The 20,182-nt window shown below is 43.9% G+C and overlaps 1 protein-coding gene across 1 annotated transcript in view; it reads right to left on the bottom strand.

The window, feature by feature from the left end:
• The window catches only part of LOC148043103 (angiopoietin-2-like), a 33,894-nt gene extending 14,519 nt beyond the window's left edge, over window positions 1-19,375 (bottom strand). The window contains exons 1-3 of the mRNA XM_087727420.1: window positions 18,915-19,375; window positions 5,720-5,875; window positions 3,323-3,444 (exon numbers count right to left, since the gene is read on the bottom strand). Of these exons, the coding sequence (XP_087583546.1) occupies window positions 3,323-3,444; window positions 5,720-5,875; window positions 18,915-19,223 (587 nt within the window). The 5' untranslated portion in view covers window positions 19,224-19,375. The remainder of the gene's footprint in view (window positions 1-3,322; window positions 3,445-5,719; window positions 5,876-18,914) is intronic.
• Between the last annotated feature and the right edge of the window lie 807 nt (window positions 19,376-20,182).

Raw genomic sequence — 20,182 nt, 5'->3', positions numbered from 1 at the left:
GCTCGAGCCCAACTCTTCTACCATGCATGCGTGCATGGCTCCCTCTGGCCAGCTGGTCTTTTGAGTCTCTGCCATGCATGCCTGGGGAGTGGGGCCTTTCCTGATCTCCACAGGTTCTCCCCCCCAGTGTGCCCTACCTTTCTCTTCCATTTCTGCTGCCCGTGCCTTCCCCGATCTCTGCAGGTTCCCCCCTTCACAGGTGCTACTCTGTGGCAGAAATGGAGGAGAAAGCTAGGGTGCAGTGGGGGGGAGAAACTGTGAAGATTGGGGAAGCCAAACCGGGGCATGTGGTGCCATGCAAGGCTCCCCTTGTGGTCCTATTTTGGGCCTAGAAAGCCTCCTGAACCAACCTAGAAACCAAAATGGGGGCCGTGGGGCGTGGCGTATGGATGGGGGCGCTCGCATTGCATTTTGGGAATTGGGGCACGTGCCTGTACATTAGCATGTGCAAGCGAGGGCTTTGGGCACTTGGCACCAAAAAGGTTAACCATCACTGCCATACAGCCATCTATCTCTCCAAGGAACTCTGGTCCGTGAACAAGATTAAAAACAAATAATTCCATTGGGGTGGGGGGAATTAAACAGTATAGGCAGATATATAGTTTGAATAATTCCATTGCGGTGGGATGGGGGGAATAAAACAGTGTAGGCATAGGTGTGGCAGCTGCAATTTCCGTAGCTCATGGGCGAATTTTCCTAGAATGTCACGGCCGCCAGAAGAACCAGGAAAAGGCACAGTTGCCTTGTTTCCTTTGACTGGTACAACAGCCCAGATCCAAAACGTACTTCCCTGTTGAAATTGAGTACTGCAACCCTCATTAAAAAAAAAAAAACTGGATAGAATCACTGATCCAAAGTTAGCTCATGAGCATGGCATAAGGTGGACTTAAACCTGGCTCTTCCTGGCAGTAGTCCATGCCCTTAATCTTTACATCACATTCATAAACCAACATAAAATAATACCTTTTTTTTTGCTTTTCAAGCATTACTAGGCGCTTGCCTTTTCAATGATATTGTAATGCCTGCAAGGCATCTTTTTTTTTTGGACTTCAGGCCTGCCAAACTTTCTACTGTGGGAAAATGGGGTGAGGTCGACAGTAGACGGTCTCTAAGGTTAAAACCTGGGGGGGTTGAGAAAGAAACCTTATGCCTGATGGCATAAGGGATTCTGTTGTAAACAGAGGAGCAGAGGACTTTTCTCGTGAAGTACCTCTGGACTCACGCAATTGTATTAATGTCCGATATGCAGTGCAGGTTCCAGAAAATAAGCTGTATTCAAGAATTGGTCTAGCAAAGGTTTTGTATGCTCTGGTTAGCAGTACAATATTACCAGTGAAGAAGCTACTCAAGTTTCTTGGATGAGAAGCAAAATGTAAGTTCATAGGTTGTAATGATGAAAAACAGTCATAAGTCCCTTTTTCTCAGTGCTGTTGTAAGTTTGAACAGTCGCTAAATGAACTGTTGTAAATTGAAGACTACCTGTAATATATTGAACCAGACCATGTAGAAACAGAGTTGTGTAGTGTTTAACTAGTAAATCTAGTCTTTACTTCAAGGCAACTGTTTCTAGAATTTCCACCTTGGAATGAATTCCATGTGAAATCATAGTAACAGGTCTTATACTGTCTATCCTCACACAACAAGCTTAACCAGGGAAAGAAAAAACGTAGGAGAAGCTGTTGCACAACACTTATAATTTGTGGCTCAAGGAATAATTTGTATTATAATTTATTATCCGTGGTTCAATTTTTTTCTTAATATGCAGACATCTCTAAATTCAACATGTTCCTTGAATTTGTCTGATTTGCTTTGTTCAAGGAGTCATCAATTTACAACTATAATTGGGATCAGAATTTCTGTTGCTAAGCAAGACAGTTGTTCAATGAGTTTCACCCGCTTTTATGATCTTTCTTTGCCAAAGATGTTAATGTTGATCATGCTGACCGTGGGGATGCTGCAACGGTTATAAGCAAGAGGACTGTTGTAAGTTCATTTTTTTCAATGCCGTTGCAACTTTGAATGGTGGTTAAATGAAGGATTGTAAGTCAGAGACCACCTGTAGAGCAGGGGTGGATTCTAGCTGGCGTTAGTTCCGGTTCGCTCTCTCTCGCGTTGGATGCACACTGCACGCACATGCACAGTTCAATGGAAATTGAACTAGAAAAAAGATGGTGGCAGTGACCGGAGAACCGGTTCGGGGGCATGTCAGGCCTGGGTCACTGCTGGTTCTGTGACCCAGGCAGGCATACCACTACCGGTTTAGCTGAACCAGTAGGAACGCATCTCTGTTGTAGAGGCATCTTTACCGAATGGTTTTCCAACAAAAATTTATCCAGCTATGTCTAGAGGTGCTGAATTCTCTCTCCATAAGAAACCAAAATGTTTGTCCTCCCTTCAAAATTATGCAGATCAGGAAGCTGACTCCAGAAGACGACTAGAATTCAGTTGTACTGAGATAACATGACTTAACAGGATTTGTCAAGACTGGCTGTGATTTTCCTCTTCTCCATCCTTTACTCTGGTGTTGTGGCCCGCCAGCAGTCAGTGGAGCTGGCAGAAGATTCGGACAGCGAGGAGGTTGGGGAGGAACATGGGACAGTCCTGGACTCTGGGGAGGGCTCTGATGAGGGCTCTGCATTGGAGGTAGAGAGGGGGCCAGGGCCATATGTCAGTTTTCAGCTACCTTCAGAGTCAGAGATCAGTGGGGCAGAAGAACAGCTGAAGCCTGTTCCCAGTGTCTGCATGCGCAGAGTTGCCAGACGAAGGGAATAGCTAAAGAACAGGGATCGACTTGGGAGTAAGGTCACAGGTGGACGATGAATGGCCCCTCCCAGAGGAAATAGAAGAGGAGCAAAAGGGGAGTGGAGTTTGCAGGAGACAATTCGTTTGCTTCATTGGTTTTTGTCTCTCCATGACTCCTTGCCAAGTTTTGCAGATAACAGCCTGGCAGCTCTCCAAACCAGATGGGGTCTGTGGCTGTAAATCCTCCCTTGAAAGACTTTGCTGGATGTGAATGAGCAGAATTCACAGAAAATTAATAAAAGGGTTTTTTGTTGGGACAAGGAGTTTGCTTCATGCTCTCGGGAAGCCTGGGTCAGAATACCCGGTGAGTCAGGGAGAAGATGGTCTGAGTCTCTTCCTAACACTAGCATCTTTTCTGGGACTTTTGTTCTTTTTCATTTTTGTAATGGTTTCTCAACATTTCCTTCTGCTCCAAGGCTCTACGATGCCACAACGGCACTAGGATTACACAAATGCCCCTGGATTAAGTGGGGCTTCACTTATTCCTGATGAATGAAACATTAAGTCAAACATGACTAACCTGTTTCTCTCCTGGAGTCTGCTGATTTCGTGGGTCTGCAGAAGAAGCTGTTTCTCAAGCTTGTTGGTAGACAGGGAATTTTCCAAAACTTGAATTTCCAGGCGGGACGTTTGGTTGAGCACCTGGTTGTTAGAAAACCTGGTTACACCAGAGAGCAGAAATAGCAGAGAAAATCTCCTGTATCTTTTCTGGACCCTTATGCAGCATGCTCCATCTTCAGGTGGTTTGACTTCAGTTTAGTGTGTGATTGTAAATCACGACTGATGGCTTAAAATACAATAGGAACTGAAGTAATTCTGATACAAAATGAGAATAACCATCTGAGGGAGCTCACTGGTTGAGCCAGTGGTGCTGGTTCTGGGAGCGTGGCTTGGAGGACGTGGCAGGGGGAAGGATACTGCAAAATCTCCATTCCCTCCTGATCAGCTGGGACTTGGGAGGAAGAGAATAGATGGGGGTGGGATCAACCAGAGGTGGCATTCTCCGGTTCTCTGAACTATTCAGAATTTCCAGTACCGCTTCTCCAGAACTGGTCAGAACCTTCTGAATTTCACCCCTGGGTTGAGCGCTTCTTCCAAAGATCCCTCAGATATTTATGATTGACTCCCTTGCAATCAAGCTGAACCACTTAATCCTAAATTGCATTAACAAAGGGATTCAATCAAGATCAAGGTAGGTCCTAATACCACTCTATAAAGCCTTAGTAAGACCACCCCTAGAGTACCACACCCAGTTTTGGTCACCACACTATTAAAAAAAACAATGTTGAGACTCTAGAAAAAACGCAGAGAAGAGCAACCAGGATGATATGGGGACTGGAGGCTAAAACATATAAAGAACAGTTGATGGAATTGGGTATATCCAGCTTAATGAAAAGAAGGACCAGGGGAGACAGGATAGCAGTCTTCCAATTTTTGAGGGGCTGCCACAGAGAGGTGGGGGTCAAGCTATTCTCCAAATCACCTGAAGGCCAGCCATGGAATAATGGATGGAAACTGATCAAGGAGAGGTTCAACCCAGAGTTGGGTTCCTACTAGTTCGGCCCAGTTCGACTCAACCAGTAGTGGTTTGCCAATTTGGGTCACCAGAACTGGCAGTGACCCAGGCCTGCCACATCTCTGAACTGGTTCCCTGTTTGACGCGGTATGTGTTTTCCCCCCATTACTCCGGACGTTTCGGTAGGCCCGTTGGGCCTGCTTTTCGCCCTCCCCAGGCTCTGGAGGCTTTCCTGAAGCCTGGGGAGGTGAAAAATAATCAAAGACAAAGGCACAGAATGAGAATAATATATCAATATGTTAAGCAGAGGCAAATCTAGACATATTAAAAAGCAGAGATATCACCTGCCAACAAAAGTGCATATAGCCAAGGCTCTGGTTTTCCCAGTTGCAATGTATGGCTGTGAAGGTTGGACCATAAGAAAGGCTGAGCGCCAAAGAATGGAGGCCTTTGAACTATGGTGCTGGAGAAGACTCCTGCAAGTCCCTTGGACTGCAAGGCAATCAAACTGGTCTGTCCTGAAGGAGATCAACCCTGACTGCTCTTTAGAAAGCCAGATCCTGAAGAGGAAACTCAACTACTTTGGCCACCTAATGAGAAGGAAGGACTCACTGGAGAAGAGCCTAATGCTGGGAAAGACTGAGGGCAAAAGAAGAAGGGGACGACAGAGAATGAGGTGGCTGGATGGAGTCACTGAAGCAGGAGGCGTGAGCTTAAATGGACTCCAGAGGATGGTAGAGGATAGGAAGGCCTGGAGAAACGTTGTCTATGGGGTTGCGATGGGTCAGACACAACTTCGCAACAACAACAACAAACGTTAAGCAGAAAGATGGATGGGTTGACAGCAGAGAGCAAGGGTGGGGAGGTGGAGTCTGCCATCAATCTAGCAGCCACTTCAATTATATTTAGCACGGACTAGGATAAGGAGCTGGTTGGTTTCCAGATGTTGCTGGATGGTTTTGTCAGACAACATGGTTAAAGGTAAGAGGCCTCCAGAAGCCAGAAACGGATCGTTTCCGAACTTCCATTGGGCCCATTTTTCACCCTCTCCAGGCTCTGGAGGCTGCCACAGTTTTGCCATCATGGACCTAGGCTATTTGTTCAGTTGTGCAAATCCAGAAAAGTATGAATTCAAGGACCAAGTCAAGCCTGTGGTAGAAACCCAGCCATCCTATTAAACCCCAGTTTTGTTTTGGCACAGCTTCTGCGAAAGCAGCCACTGTGGTTTGAAGATCATCTTCCCTTCCGGCTGTCATCTCAGCTTTGATATATTCAGTAAACAATGGTGGAGCCACAATGGCCGAAATAGGCAAACCAATCCCTGTAAGTTGGCAAGAAATAGCCTTGCTCTAAAAGAAAATTATAATAACCACCTGGGATAAAAATCCAGGATCGGCTTACCTGTATCTCTACATCCGTGAGCTTCCGTGTCTGCTCAGCAGTTTGGTTAAGGAGGTTGGTCCCAATTTCCAACATGGCTGCCGTGTGGTCTTGGACAGAACTGAAATGGGTCTCCGACATCTCCATCCTCACATTGTCCTGGATGTAACTCTCCAGCTGAAAGAAAGAATATAAGCAATGGGGATTAAATTTGAGAGTTTGCCACAGAGAAGAGAAGGGTCACCCTATTCTCCAAAGCACCTGAGGGCAGGAGAAAGGTAACGGATGGAATCTTGCCAGACAGAGATCCAACCTAGAATTAAGGAGACATTTACCACCAGTGAGAACAATTCATCAGTGGAACGACTTGCCTTCAGAAGTTGTGGATGCAGGAAATAATAGAGAAGATACTGATGGGTGCAGAAATGGACAGGCTGACTCTAGAGCTCAAAGACAAGGGTGAGACGGAATACCACGAAATCTGGGACAAATGGCACCAATGGTTAGAAATGAGCAAAAAAGGTTGGGACAGAGAAACACGGATAAGTGAAGAATTGGAAAATATGGCATTAATATTGTACGAAAGGTCGAAATTGGATATGTATATGTACTGAAAGTAGCTATATCATGTAAGGCAGTGGTCTCCAACCTTGGCAACTTTAAGACTTGTGGATTTCAACTCCCAGCTTTGCTGGCTGAGGAACTCTGGGAGTTGAAGTCCACAGGTCTTAAAGTTGCCAAGGTTGGAAACCACTGATATAAGGGATTAAAGTGTAGGTAATTTGACTGACCACTCATAGCTATGTAATGGATACAGACTGTTATTGTTGTAAGATCCAAAACTCCATGGAAATGATTATGTCAGAACCGTCGCAGTATGTCCAACATTTTTAATGTTTACTTAATAAAAACTTTAAAAAAAAGAAGTTATGGATGCTTCATCCCTGGAAGTTTTAGGAACAGATTAGATAGTCATTTTTTAAAACGCTATACAGTCTCCTGCTTGAAGCAGGGGGTTGGACTAGAAGACCTCCAAGGTCCCTCCCAACTCTATTACTCTATATTCATATGCTCTATTTGTATTTTGTATTCTAAGTAGGGCTAACTAACCTCCAAAGCATCTCCACGTATCTTCCTAGATATGTACATTACACAGTAAATTTATTTTGGCTTGATTCTTGCATCACCAACATCTTCTGATTGCAAAGTTTAAGTAAAGGGGAGCTTAAGAACTATACATTTGCCAGGAAGGTTTGCTGAACCTTATCTTTTCTATTTGGCACTTCTTTTTTCTTCTCTTTTTAGGGAACTTGGCCAAGACACATTTTCAAGCAGTCTTTGATTTATGTCATTCATTTAGCAACCATTCAAAGTTACAACAGCACTGAAAAACGAGACTTACAATTGGTCCTCGCACTTGTGACCATCACAACATCCCCCCTAGTCATGGTTGTGGTTGTGAGTTGTGGATGTGAGTTGAGAACTACCTGTTCTTGCAAGATTGCCTGTCCCCAGTCCTAGATTGGGCATTCTTTGTCTCTCTTCAGAAAGCATTGTCACCTATAGGATCTGTGGAATATCTGTTGTAGATCCTACCTTATGCAACATCATTATTATCAACATTTGGATAGACCTGATCAGGGGTGGGTTGCTCCCGGCATTACTGCTGGTTCTGTGCGCAATTGCACAAAAATAGGTGTGCGCATGCACAAAACGTTGAAAAAAGAAAAAAAATTAAATGTGTGCAGTCAAAATCAAGATGGCAGCCTCGTAGGAGAACCTGTTCGGGGGTGTGGCAGGCCTGGGTCACTGCTGGTTCCAGAGACCCAGGCCGCCAAACCACTACTAGTTCGGTTGAACCAGTCTGAACTGGTAAGAACCCACCTCTGGCCCTGATCTTCCCACCCTTTCACATAGCCTTAAAGACCCAGCACTTCTCTAGAGTTTCTACTTCTTGGCAACTTTAAGATGGGTGGACTTCAACTCCTAGAATCCTCTAACTAACATCTCTAGTGGATTGAGCCAGATCATGGGATGAGCTGCTGCAAAATGGAAGACTCTCGAAAAGATGTGTGTTAGTTGGCCTTAGTTGCTTCTCTTAATCAAATGAAGAGACATTTTGGCTAGTAGTTAAGGCTAGAAAGCAGGAGGTTGTGAACTGTAGTTCTGCCTTAGCCATGAAAACCAGCTCTAGATGACTTTAGCAGTGGTGGGATTCAAATAATTTAAAACTGGTTCTCTGCCCTAATGACCAGCTGGGTAGGTGTGGCTCAGTGGTCATGTGACTGGGTGGGTGTGCCCAACTCAATGTCACTCACATTGATGGGTGCTTCGCCTTAGCTATTGTAATGTAATAAAGGTTAATTGGGGAGGCAGTTTCTGTAAGCAGGGCAAAAAAGATTAGGCTAGAAACAACACCAGAATATTTCCTTCCTGCCTTCCTTACAGGATTAGTCCTGTAAAGTGGGGAAAAACAAAAGGAGATTTCTTCCAACAACCGGTTCTCTGAACTGCTTAGAAAGTTAACAACCGGTTCTCCCCGAATAGGTGCAAACTGGCTGAATCCCACCACTGGCTTTAGGCAGTTGCTCTCGTTGAGTCCAACCCACCTCACAGAGTTACAACTGTGAGAAAATAAGAGGAAGAAGGTGTGTTGGATATGTTCACTGCTTTGAGTTATTTGTAAAACTAAGAAAGGCAGGACATAACTAATTCAATAAAAATAGCTAGTTACTTCTGTCAAAAAAAGTTTTGTACTATTCATAACTATCCTGACATTGAAGTAAAGGGCCACTACATGCATTGTTGCAAGTTAACTCTGCCCACTGTTAGGAGTTCGATCCCGACGGGTTCAAAGTTGACTCAGGCTTATACCCTTCCGAGGTCAGTGAAATGAGGACCCAGATTGTTGCGGGCAATAGGCTGACTCTAAACCGCTTAGAGAGGGCTGTAAAGCACTAGAAAGCGGTATATAAGTCTAAGTGCTATTGGCTATGGTCAATTTTGTTTTGGATATTTTGAATATTTGAATATCAGTTCTCTAATGCTGGTTAATGGCCACCTTAAAGCAATTTAGCAATTTACTAAAACTTCTGCTCTCGGGTGTGATTTATTTCTCAATGCAATTTCATACCTGGAAATCCAAGCCTTTGAAATCTGCCAGCAAGCTGAAGAAACAGCTGCTTCTACAAACTCCTGAAATCAGCACATTTCAGCCAGAGAGAAACAGATTGGTCTTGTCTGGCTCCATGCTTGAATTGTAAGGAATAAATTACTCCAGTTAATCCGAGCATATTTGTGTAACCCCATTGCAGTGGGAACATGTGGGGGTCTTTGGAAGAGATAAACCAGACCTGTGAAAATCTTTCCTAGACCCCCCCCCCAGTCAGCAGAGTGGATTATATGGATCGAAAACGAAGCAAGGAAAACCAGCAAAGAGACCTTGAAGGGAATTCTGTAGGCCAGTGATGGCAAACATTTTCAGCACTGGGTGCCTAAACGGGAATGAGTGCATGCTTGCGCTTCGCATGTTCATCTGGGCTGCAACCTGGAAAAGGAGCTGCCCAGTGGGCATGCATGCACTGGAAAATGAACTTCTGGTTTCTGCCATGAGCATGTGCACCACCCAGTCTTCTGGTTACTGGCGCACATGAGCGCATGATAATCAGCTGGCCAGCTGGCATACTCACGCTAGAAAACCAGTACTTCCAGTTTCTGGCACTGCTGCATGCACGAAGGACAACTGATCTTCGCACGCGCATGTGCACCAGAAACCTGGAAGATGACTGGGTGACGCCGCACCAGAGGTAAAATCCAGCAGGTTCTGACAGGTTCTGGAGAACCGGTAGCGGAGATTTTGAGTAGTTCAGAGAAGCGGCAAATACTACCTCTGGTCCCAGAGTGGGATGGGAATGGAGATTTTGCAATATCCTTTCCCTGCCACGCCCACCAACCACGCCCACAGAACAGGTAGTAAAAACATTTGAATTTCACTACTGTGCCGCACATACCAGGCAACATGGCTCTGTGTGCCACTTCAGGCACATGTGCTACAGATTTGCCATCACGGCTCTACTGAAATAAGATCTCCTGGCTCCATTTCTATTTTCTTTTTGGGGTGGGTCTTTTTGAACACCTGAAGGTTAGTATCTGTCATCAGATACTACCGTAGTTACTGGCTCTAGTTGGCTACCCCAATTAGGCTGAAAAAACCCCTACAACCCGTAGATGGCAACACCAAGAACAGAAATCTCTCAGCTCTGGTCTGCCTCCTGCTGCTCCTATTAGCTGGCCAGTGATGTAATAAAAATATTTAAATTTAGACATTATTTACATGATCCAATAACTTACGTCAGAAACTTCCTCCTTTTTTGCTAGGTTCCTTCATAATGTTAACTATACATTTCCCTGCACATTCTATTAGCCATACTATTAATAATACATTCTGAACTTTTCTTAGGGATTTTTAAAAATGTGACATCACCCAAATGACTTTTTTTCTTTCTGTCACTCTATCTATCTATCTATCTATCTATCTATCTATCTATCTATCTATCTATCTATCTATCTATCTATCTATCTATCTATCCATCCATCCATCTATCTATCATCTATCTATCATCTATCATCTATCATCTATCTATCATCTATCTATCTATCTATCTATCTATCTATCTATCTATCTATCATCTATCTATCTACACACACACACACACACACACACACACACACACACACCCCTTAGCTTGGTAGTCCAGTGTTTCTCAACCTTGACAAATTTAAGAGAAGTGGACTTCAATTCCCAGAACACTCCAGCCAGGTGGTAGTAGGCTATCAAAAACCATCCATGGTACTTTGCAATTTAGATTATATGGCTTAATCTGATCTGTGGATTTCAGCCAGTGGTGTCTTAGTCAGCAAATGATGGCTCTGTACGATATGTGAATTAAGATAGAATGGCTGGCTGGGCTCACACCTCTTTTAAATTTTGTTTTCTCTAACGATGGCTTATTCAATAAGCTACAATTTGGTTCACAAAACATACAAAACTGTAAGCCAAGTTTTTTGAATCACGAAGGTCAAATTCATCCAACTTTTAAAGTTCAACTTAAATAAATCGTATTACAGGTTCGTGTTTTGTATGAATCCAATCATCGTACTTTGTAAACACAGCTTACACTTTATTAAATTGTCAAAACTGGACCATTATGATATTCGACAAATCAACTCAACCTTTTAACTCTTTGGCAGAGTTCCTGGACCACATTACATCCTAATTTGTTCTGGTCTTACTCTACAAACCCATATTTGCAAGACACTATTCAGGGCTTAGCATGCAATGCGAATCCAGCCATCAAATTTAGTTAATAAATCATGATTAAGCTCATTACATCAATCCCTGCAATGGAAGAATGGATGGAAAAAGTGATGGAACTAGCAGAGATGGCAAAATTAACTGCTTTAAGCAAAGACAGTGTAGTTTTTACTTGGAAACCATTCCTGGATTTTGTGCTCAAGAAAATAAAAGAAATCTTGAATTTGGGTTTTGCTGATTAAATTAGCTTTTGTTATAGAAATGAACGGTACTTATTAAACTGGTGAAACTAAAAAATTGAGGCTGTAATTCTATTTTGTACTTCGTTGCATTGAAAAGTACTGGAAGTTAAGGCTTTGTTTTCCCTCCCCACCCCATCTCTTTTCTTTTCTCCATTTTTCCTTTTCCCAACTATCTAATTTTCTTTGTATTTTATATACGATAATCTTAATTTTTTAAAAAGTATGTAGTCTTGGCAATTAAGACAAGCACGTCTTCATCAGCTTTAAACACGGCACACACATTTTAAAATGGAAGATTATGCCAGCTATTAAAATGCTTAGAACACTTTCAAAATCCGTAGCCTGGAAGACGAAACAGTAGATGCAAAAACAGCCCTAAAAATATCACTCGCTTTTCCTCCTCCTCCTGCTCTCGCCTTTCCTGCCAGTATGTGTGCTTGTGTGCTGATAACTGGCCAGCTTGTTATTTTAAGAACCAAAAATTCTAATTAAATAACTGGCGTGTTGGAAGATGGAGAGAGGTTCGGGGAATCCATAGCAGGAAATTGCCCATCAATTTATGTCAATTTATCAATTTACACCCTGGACATAAATTGTTTCAACCTCTCAAAACAATGCTATAGAGCACTGCACACCAGAGCAACTAGACACAAGGACAGTTTTTCCCCGAATGCCATCACTCTGCTAAACAACTAATTCCCACAAAACTGTCAAATTACTTACTAAGACTGTATTACTATTATTCTTCTCTTCCTTCCTAGTACCTATCTTGTCCCACTTATGACTATAACCACGTTGCTTGTATCTTTCAATTGATATTGTTTTATTTGTTTCCTAGTACGATTTGATTGCTTATTAGTAACTTATGACTTTCACTAAATGTTATATTTTATGATTCTTGATGAATGTGTTCTATTTAATTCTTCTTTATGTACACTGAGAGTGTTTGCACCAAAGACAAATTCCTTGTGTGTTCAATCACACTTGGCCAATAAATAAGGCGACCAGATTTTCAAATTGGTAAAGAGGGACACCATTGACCCATTATACCACCTTTCTTGCCACAGTTCTTAAGTGAATAACTGCAGCTGATAAGTTAGTAACATAAGTGAATCTGGTTTCCCCATTTGACTTTGTCAAAAGGTCACAAAAGGCAATTACATGACCCCAGGACACTGAAACCATCATAAATACGAATCTGTTGCCAAACATCAAATTTTTGATCACGTGACCATGAGGATGCTGCAATGGTCGCTAAGTGTGAAAATGGTCACTAAGTGTGAAAAATGGTCATCAGTCACTTTTTTCAATGTCATTGTAACTTTGGTCACTAAATGAACTATTTGAAAGCTAAGGCTAGCTTGCATTATAATGCCTTATGCTAGCTTACATTTTCAAGAGAGAGAAGCTAAACTCCTTGTTAGAATTGAAATAGAAATGAATAGAGTAGAGTAGAGTAGAGTAGAGTAGAGTAGAGTAGAGTAGAGTAGAGTAGAGTAGAGTAGTTTATTAGCCAAGTGTCGGGCGCTGCGAGCGAGCTGAGAGGAAAGAGGGAAACCACTGCCCTCTAAAGGCCACATCGGGAACGACACTTCAGAGAAATAAAAACTTTTTTTTTAACGCCGTCCTTTTTAAAATTGATTTTCTTTCTTTTGGAAAATTGGGACTTTTTGAACACACTGCGGGACACGGGACAAAAAATCATGACTGTCCCGCCAAAAGCGGGATGTCTGGTCACCTTACCAATAAAGAAATCTATTCTGCTCATTCAGATATTTTTCAAATATTTAGGCAGGAGCATCACTGGGCCTACCAGCCTATGTGGCTTCCCAAATCATTTTAACTTCTGCCAATGAATGGAGATGGAGAGTGATTTCCTCGGGTGCCTTTATAGCCATGGGATTCTTCAGGCTGCAATCTGAAGACCTCGCTGCGGTTAAAGGCAGAGAAACGGGGGTGGGGCAGGTGTGGGGTGGAATTGGCAGGACTTTACAGATGGGAAACATGCCACATGTTCTCACCTGGGGATCCGACATGGCTGTGAGCACTGACAAGATTGGCAACTCCCCGAGGAAATGTTCTCGATGTATGACCACCATTAAGCCCAAAATTTCTGTTGCTAAGTGAAACATGGGTTAAGTCAACTTTGCAACGTTTTACAAGCTTTCTTGCCACGGTGGTTAAGCAAAACACTGCAGCTGTTAAGTTAGTAGGGTGGTTGTTAAGCGAATCTGGCTTCCCCAGAAGGGGATCACATGACCCTGGGGCACGGTAGCCGTCATAAATAGGAGTCAGTTGCCAAGCGTCTGAATTTGGATCAGGGGATATTGCAGTGTTTGTAAGTGTTAAAAATAGGTCATAAGACACTTTTTCCGGCACCGTTGTAACTTTGGACAGTCAGTAAATGGATTGTTGTAAGTCGAGGACTGCCTGTCATAGTGTGTGTCACACACACACACACACACACACACACACACACACACACACACACAGCATCTCCTTCCTGCTCAGATTATTTTCAGGAACATCTGATGCTGGATTCCAAGAATTGGCAGCTCCCTGGACTGTCATCATGAAAATAGATTTTGCTAAGTCCCCAATGTATACTGCTCAGAAGCTGGTATGAAAAAGAGGTGGGATATAGGGGTATTAGTGAACTACAGTTTCCAGCTTCTTTCTTCTCTGGCTATACTTCCAAGGAATGCACAGAAAGTCCTCGATTTATGACCATTCAGATTAACAGAGTTGGAAAGGACTTTATAGGTCATCTGGTCCAACCCCCTGCTCAAGCAGGAGACCCTACACCATTTCTGACAAATGGCAGTCCAGTCTCTTCTTGAAAGCTTCCAGTGATGAAGCTCCCAGAACTTCTGAAGGCAACTTCTGTTCCATGGGTTGATTGTTCTCACTCTCAGAAAATTCCTCCTCATTTCTAGGTTGAATCTCTCCTTGTTCCGTTTCCATCCATTGTTCCTTTTCTGGCCTTCAGGTATTTTGGGAAATGATTTGACCCCCCTCCTCTCTGTGGCATCCCCTCAAATACTGGAAGACTGCTATCATGTTTTCCCTGGTCCTTCTCTTCACTAGACTAGCCATGCCCAGTTCCTGCAACCGTTTATTGTATGTTTTAGCCCCCAGTCCCCTAATCATCCTGGTTGCTCTTCTCTGCACTCTTTTTAGAATCTCAACATCTTTTTATAGTGTGGTGACCAAAACTGGATGCAGTACTCTAGGTGTGGTCTTACTAGGGCTTTATAGAGTGGTATTAGTACCTCCCTTGATCTTGATTGTATCCCTCTGTTAATGCAATCTAGGATTGCATTGGCTTTTTTGGCTGCCCCTGCACACTGCTGGCTCATATTTAGCTGGTTGTCCACTAAGACTCCAAGATCCCTTTCACAGTCACTGCTGTTAAGCCTGGTTTCACCTAGTTTGTATATGTACTTTTGGTTTCATTTAGAATCTGTTTGCAGATATGACGTTGCTGGGAAAAAGTGACGTACGGTCAGTCCCCGCCCTAAGCATCGCAATCTCCCAATGGTGAAAATTTGGTGGCTTGTCAACCAGCATTGTATCTACAACAGTTGCAGCATCCCGAGGTCCTATGATGACCATTTTCAACCTTCACAGCCGGCTTGTGACAAGCAAAGTCAATGGGGGAACTGTGTGATTCATTTAACAACTACAGCAAAAAGGTTGCAAAATCGTGCATGCCTCGCTTAATGACCACACTGCTTAATGATGAATTCTCCAGTACAGGTAGTCTTTGACCTCTGACTGCAATGGGGCCCACAATTGATGTTGCTAAATGAGAAATTTGTTAAGTGAGTTTTGCTCCACTTTACGACTTATCTTGCCCCAGTTTTTTAAGCGAATTGCTGCAGTTGTTAAAATTAGTAACACCGCTGTTAAGTGAATCTGGCTTCCCCATGGACTTTGCTTGACTGAAGGTTGCAAAAGAGGATCGCATGACCCCAGGAAACTGAAACCGTCATAAATGTGAACCCGTCGTCAAGCCTCTGAATGTAAACCGTATGATCACAGAGATGCTGCAATGGTCATAAGTGTGAAAAATGATCATAAGTCCTTTTTTCAGTGCCGTTGTAACTTCAGTCACTAAATGAACTGTTGTAAGTAGATGACAACCTGTACCTATCTGCGATCATAAGTTGAGGACCAAAATCTTAAGGGGCCTAAATTGTTATGCCAACAAAGTACAGCAATGACACACATACTAGATCTGGAGCAGAGGTGGGTTGCTCCCAGTTCGGCCCGATTCAGCCGAACCAGTAGTGGAATTCAGGCTGGCCATGCCCCCAAATCGGTTCCCTCCCCGGCTCCCGCCCCGCCGCCATTTTGGTTTTTAATGAGTGCGCTGTGCAGTTCACTGTAAATTGTTCTGCGCATGCGTGAAGAACAATTTACACTCAAAAGCGCATGCATGCACAATGCGCATTGCACACGGGTTGCGAACCGGTAGTAAAACCAGGAGCAACCCATCCCTGGTCTGGAGACTCTTTGTCCAACTCAATTCTAAGTAACGCACAACTCTCTTACACCTCTGTCACACACTAATTTTGAAGGGACAAAAAAATCTTGGCCACCAAAATTATCCAGACCGACAACTTTTCGATGCCATAATATGGTTTGCTGGATTGAAGTTAATATAATAGGAACTCCCATCACCATGCCCATTTAATGACGTGCATGAGCAACCTCTGTCAAAAATTTATAGTTTGTCTTTTCTGCTATTTAATAGTTTTCTGGGTTTTCTGCTATTCAGTATCAAAACTGAAGGAGAATTTTTTTTTGAAAAGCCAAGAAAATTCCCTTCCATGTAACAGGGAGAGAAATGAAGATCCCAGCACTTTTGTGATAATCCCACCCACCCATTTTGGATCACCATTCCTCCCAATGAATTCTCCCCGCTCCTCAACAGCAAAGTCTATTCACACAAATATATTCCACCCGTGCCTTAGGGTGAGGAAGCGAGTCCCTTGTGGTGGCTCAGCCCAAACTGATTAAAATTAAAGCCATCAGACTTAATGACACAAGAGTATTAACAACAACAAGAAGAACCACAATAAAGGTTTAAGGATCAGAAGTTTGGTTTGAGTCACCCATTGCAATAAAACAAACTGCACCAAGAAAGGAGAATATTTGGAGCTCAGGGTAGAAATGAGGGGTCCTTGCTGCTCTCTGAGCTTGCAGACATTTCATTACCAAACTAGGTAACATCATCAGTACTGGTAAGGAGTGTGCTATTTGCTGTCAAACCAAAATGGGATTTGTTTGGTTTTAGTTTAGTACACTGCACGAAGCCACCCATTTAAGCATGTCCCTAGAGACAATCAATCTGGTGTAGTATTTTAAGGCACCAGGCTAGAAACCCAGAGACTGTGAGTTCTGGTCCTGCCTTAGGCAGAAAGCTGGCCGGATAACAGGCCAATCACCAGGACACTGAGTTCTAATCCTACCTTAGGCATTACAGCTGGTTGGGTGACTTTGGCTGGATACTCTCTCTTAAGCCCAACTCACCTCAAAAGATTGTTTGTGGGGGGAGGGTTGGGAGAGGAAAGAGCATTAGTATGTTTGCTGCCTTAATTAACTTATAAAGTTGGGATAACAGAATAAAAGAGTTGGAAGGGACCTTGGAGGTCTTCTGGTCCAACCCCCTGCTCAAGCAGGAGACTCTATTCCCTTTGAGACAAATATTTGTCCAGTCTCTTCTTAAAAATCTCCAGTATTGGAGCACCCACAACTTCTGGAGGCAAGTCATTCTTAGTTCTTAGATAAAATTCTAATCAATCAAATAGAAAAATAAACACTGACTCATTTGCCATTGGTCTGCACAGCATCCTAAGTCATAAATCCTTACAAACTGTTATGGCACCGGACTCAGAATACGTTAAACCACAAGCAAGCTGCTGTTAAACCTGCAAAACAAATGTGCCAGTCAGCGTAGTCGCTTTTCACAGCCTGTTGCTTTTCTTGCAAGGCTTCAGTGCAGTGCAGATGAAGGACATGTCTCTGTCTCTGTCACTGTGTGTGTGTGTGTGTGTGTGTGTGTCTGTCTGTCTGTCTGTCTGTCTGTCTGTCTGTCTTCCCTGGGCCACACTTGCAAAGAGACCAGCACAGCACAGTCCTGAGACCTCCACCAAAGAAAGACCTTACCTTAGATATTTATCTTAGACCCCAACCAGTGAAAGTCCTTCCTGCATTCACACACACCAGGTAAACCCTGATTGTCATGAATCCATTTCCATTTCCCTCCCTCTGTCAAGGACCTAGGTGTACTCATTTCAAAAGATCTAAGCCCCAGAACTCACTGTAGCAGCATTGCCGAAAACGCATTAAGAGTTGTTAATCTAATTTTGCGAAGCTTCTTCTCCAGTAACATTGCACTGCTAACTAGGCCATACAAAACCTTTGCCAGACCAATCCTCGAATACAGCTGGTCTGCCTGGAATCCACACTGTATATCGGACATTAATACAATTGAGCGGGTCTGGGGGTATTTCACGAGAAGAATCCTCCACTCCTCTGCTCGCAATAGAATCCCTTGTGCCACCAGGCTTGAAATTTTGGACCTGGACAACCTAAAACTGTGCCGCCTTCAGTCTAATGAGAAAGACACTCATTATAATTCTAAGCATAGTACACAAAATTGTCTGCTACAACGTCCTACTTCAGCTTCAACTGCAATAATACATGGGAAGACGATTGATACAAACTCAAGGTAAACCGCTCTAAACTCGATTGCAAAAAAAAAGACTTCAGCAACAGAGTGGTCAATGCCTGGAATGTTCTACCTGGCTCTGTTGTTACATCCTCAAATCCCTAAAACTTTAACCTTAAGCTGTCTACCGTGGACCTCACCCCATTCCTAAGAGGTCTGTAAAGGGGTATGCATAAGCGCACCAGCGTGCCTTCCGTCTCTGTCCCCATTTATTTGTACTCATTTCTTTTTCTTTTTTTTCCCTTTTTTCTTTTCCCAGTAATAAACATACATAATTTGTGGACCTTGCATTGACTGGGTCAAATCTTTTTTGGACAATATTAACAGTAATAATACAAATAGTATATGAAATTTTTATCTTCCAACTTTGACAATATTTATCTTATTTCATATTTCTTTTACAATTCACCATTTATTCATTTAAACATAAATAACCTTTCTTTGCGCCCCTATATTTGTTATCCCTTCCTAGGTATTGTCCTTTAATATTATGAAAATCACTCATTATTCCACCATAGCTTCAATGTTCCAAATGTGTGGAATGACTAATCACACCTATTTGTACTTGTTTCTTATGTATATACATATGTATACCTGCTTCTATGTTTATATATTTATGCTTAGACTGGTTTTTTCCCCCTCATACATACTTGAGAAACCAAAACAAATAAAATGAAAATAAAATAAATTTCTTGGCTATTGCACCAGACATGGACTGTTGTGAGTTGACCCCATGCTTTTCAAGTGTCCACCCACACCCCACAGCCCAACCGAGTGCAGTGAATGCATACAACAAACAAACACACAAACACACACCCCTCCCTCCCTCCCCAGCGCCCCCCTCAATCCCCAGGGGCTGATCCCTGCACCTTTTGCCCCGATCCTTCGGCCTTAGCATCCTCGCCCTTCCCTCCTCCCCACCTTCTGCAGCCACTGGGTGTTGTTCTCCATGACGGTCTCCAGCTGTTGCAGCCGCTGGACGGGCCACTGGGCTTCGGCCAAGGGCGGCGCATCTCTCTGGAGCGAGTTGGACACTTGGAACGGGGGAGCGGCGGCGGCAGGCGCCGGGGCATCGCAGCCCCCCAGCTCGGGCAGCAGGAAGGTGTAGGTGCAGGATCCGTGTTGCAGGCGATGCGGAGAGCGCTCCGGGGACCCCTTGCCCAGCACCCCCGGCTGCATCCCTGCCCAGGCGGGCAGCAAGAGATACGCCAGGACCTTCCAGCTTCCCATCCTGACTTTCCTCGGTGGGACCTGTCGCAAAACCTGCTCCGGGCTTGCAGTGGGCTCTGGTTTGCCGGACGTCCCGCGGTCTCTGGCTCCCCGCCTCCTGTGGGCAACGGGAGGATGGTGGGGGCTTGGAGCCCTCCCACCCTCTCCTGGCCTCCGCCTCTTCCCGCCCCCTCCGTCCCTTTTGCCCCCCTGCTGGCTTTTTGGAAGCCCGCCCGAGTCGCTTTGCTGGCCGAATGGAGCTGCGGGACCCGCTTCGCAGAAGAGCGTTTGAGGGTCAAATCCGCGCGCTCCCAAGTCAACCACCCGGCTGGGACCTTTCCGCCTCGTTCCAAACAGCGGGTGCCTGGCACGCTGGACCGGTCAGGGAACGCCGGGAAGTCAGGATGTGGCTGCGCGGAAATTTTCCGGAGTTTGGGGATGATGAAGAAACTTGAGAATCATCCTCTCCCCATGGGGCGTGAGGGCAGAACACGGTAGGATAGGAATAAGGAAAGAATGAATAGAATAGAATAGAATAGAATGGCTTAGCATAGAATTAGAATATAATATAATAGAAGAGGAATAGGAATAGCATGGCATGGCATGGCATGACATGGCATGGCATGGCATGGCATAGCATAGCATAGCATAGCATAGAACAGAACAGAACAGAACAGAACAGAACAGAATAGAATAGAATAAAATAGAATAGTTGGAAGTGACCTTGGAGGTCTTCTAGTCCAGCCCCCTGCTTAGGCAGGAAACCCTACACCACTTCAGACAAATGTTATCCAACATCTTTAAAACGTCCAGTGTTGGAGCATTCACAACTTCTGGAGGCAAATTGTTCCACTGATTAATTGTTCTAACTGTCAGGAAATTTCTCCTTAGTTCTAAGTTGCTTCTCTCCTTGATTAGTTTCCACTCATTGCTTCTTTTCCTGCCCTCGGGTGCTTTGGAGCATAGCTTGACTCCCTCTT

The sequence above is a fragment of the Thamnophis sirtalis genome, unplaced genomic scaffold, assembly GCF_051295495.1.
Source record: "Thamnophis sirtalis isolate CommonGarterSnake01/CBP01778 unplaced genomic scaffold, rThaSir2_p1.2 scaffold_13, whole genome shotgun sequence".
NCBI lineage: Eukaryota > Metazoa > Chordata > Lepidosauria > Squamata > Natricidae > Thamnophis > Thamnophis sirtalis.
This window is presented reverse-complemented; position numbering and strand designations above follow the sequence as displayed.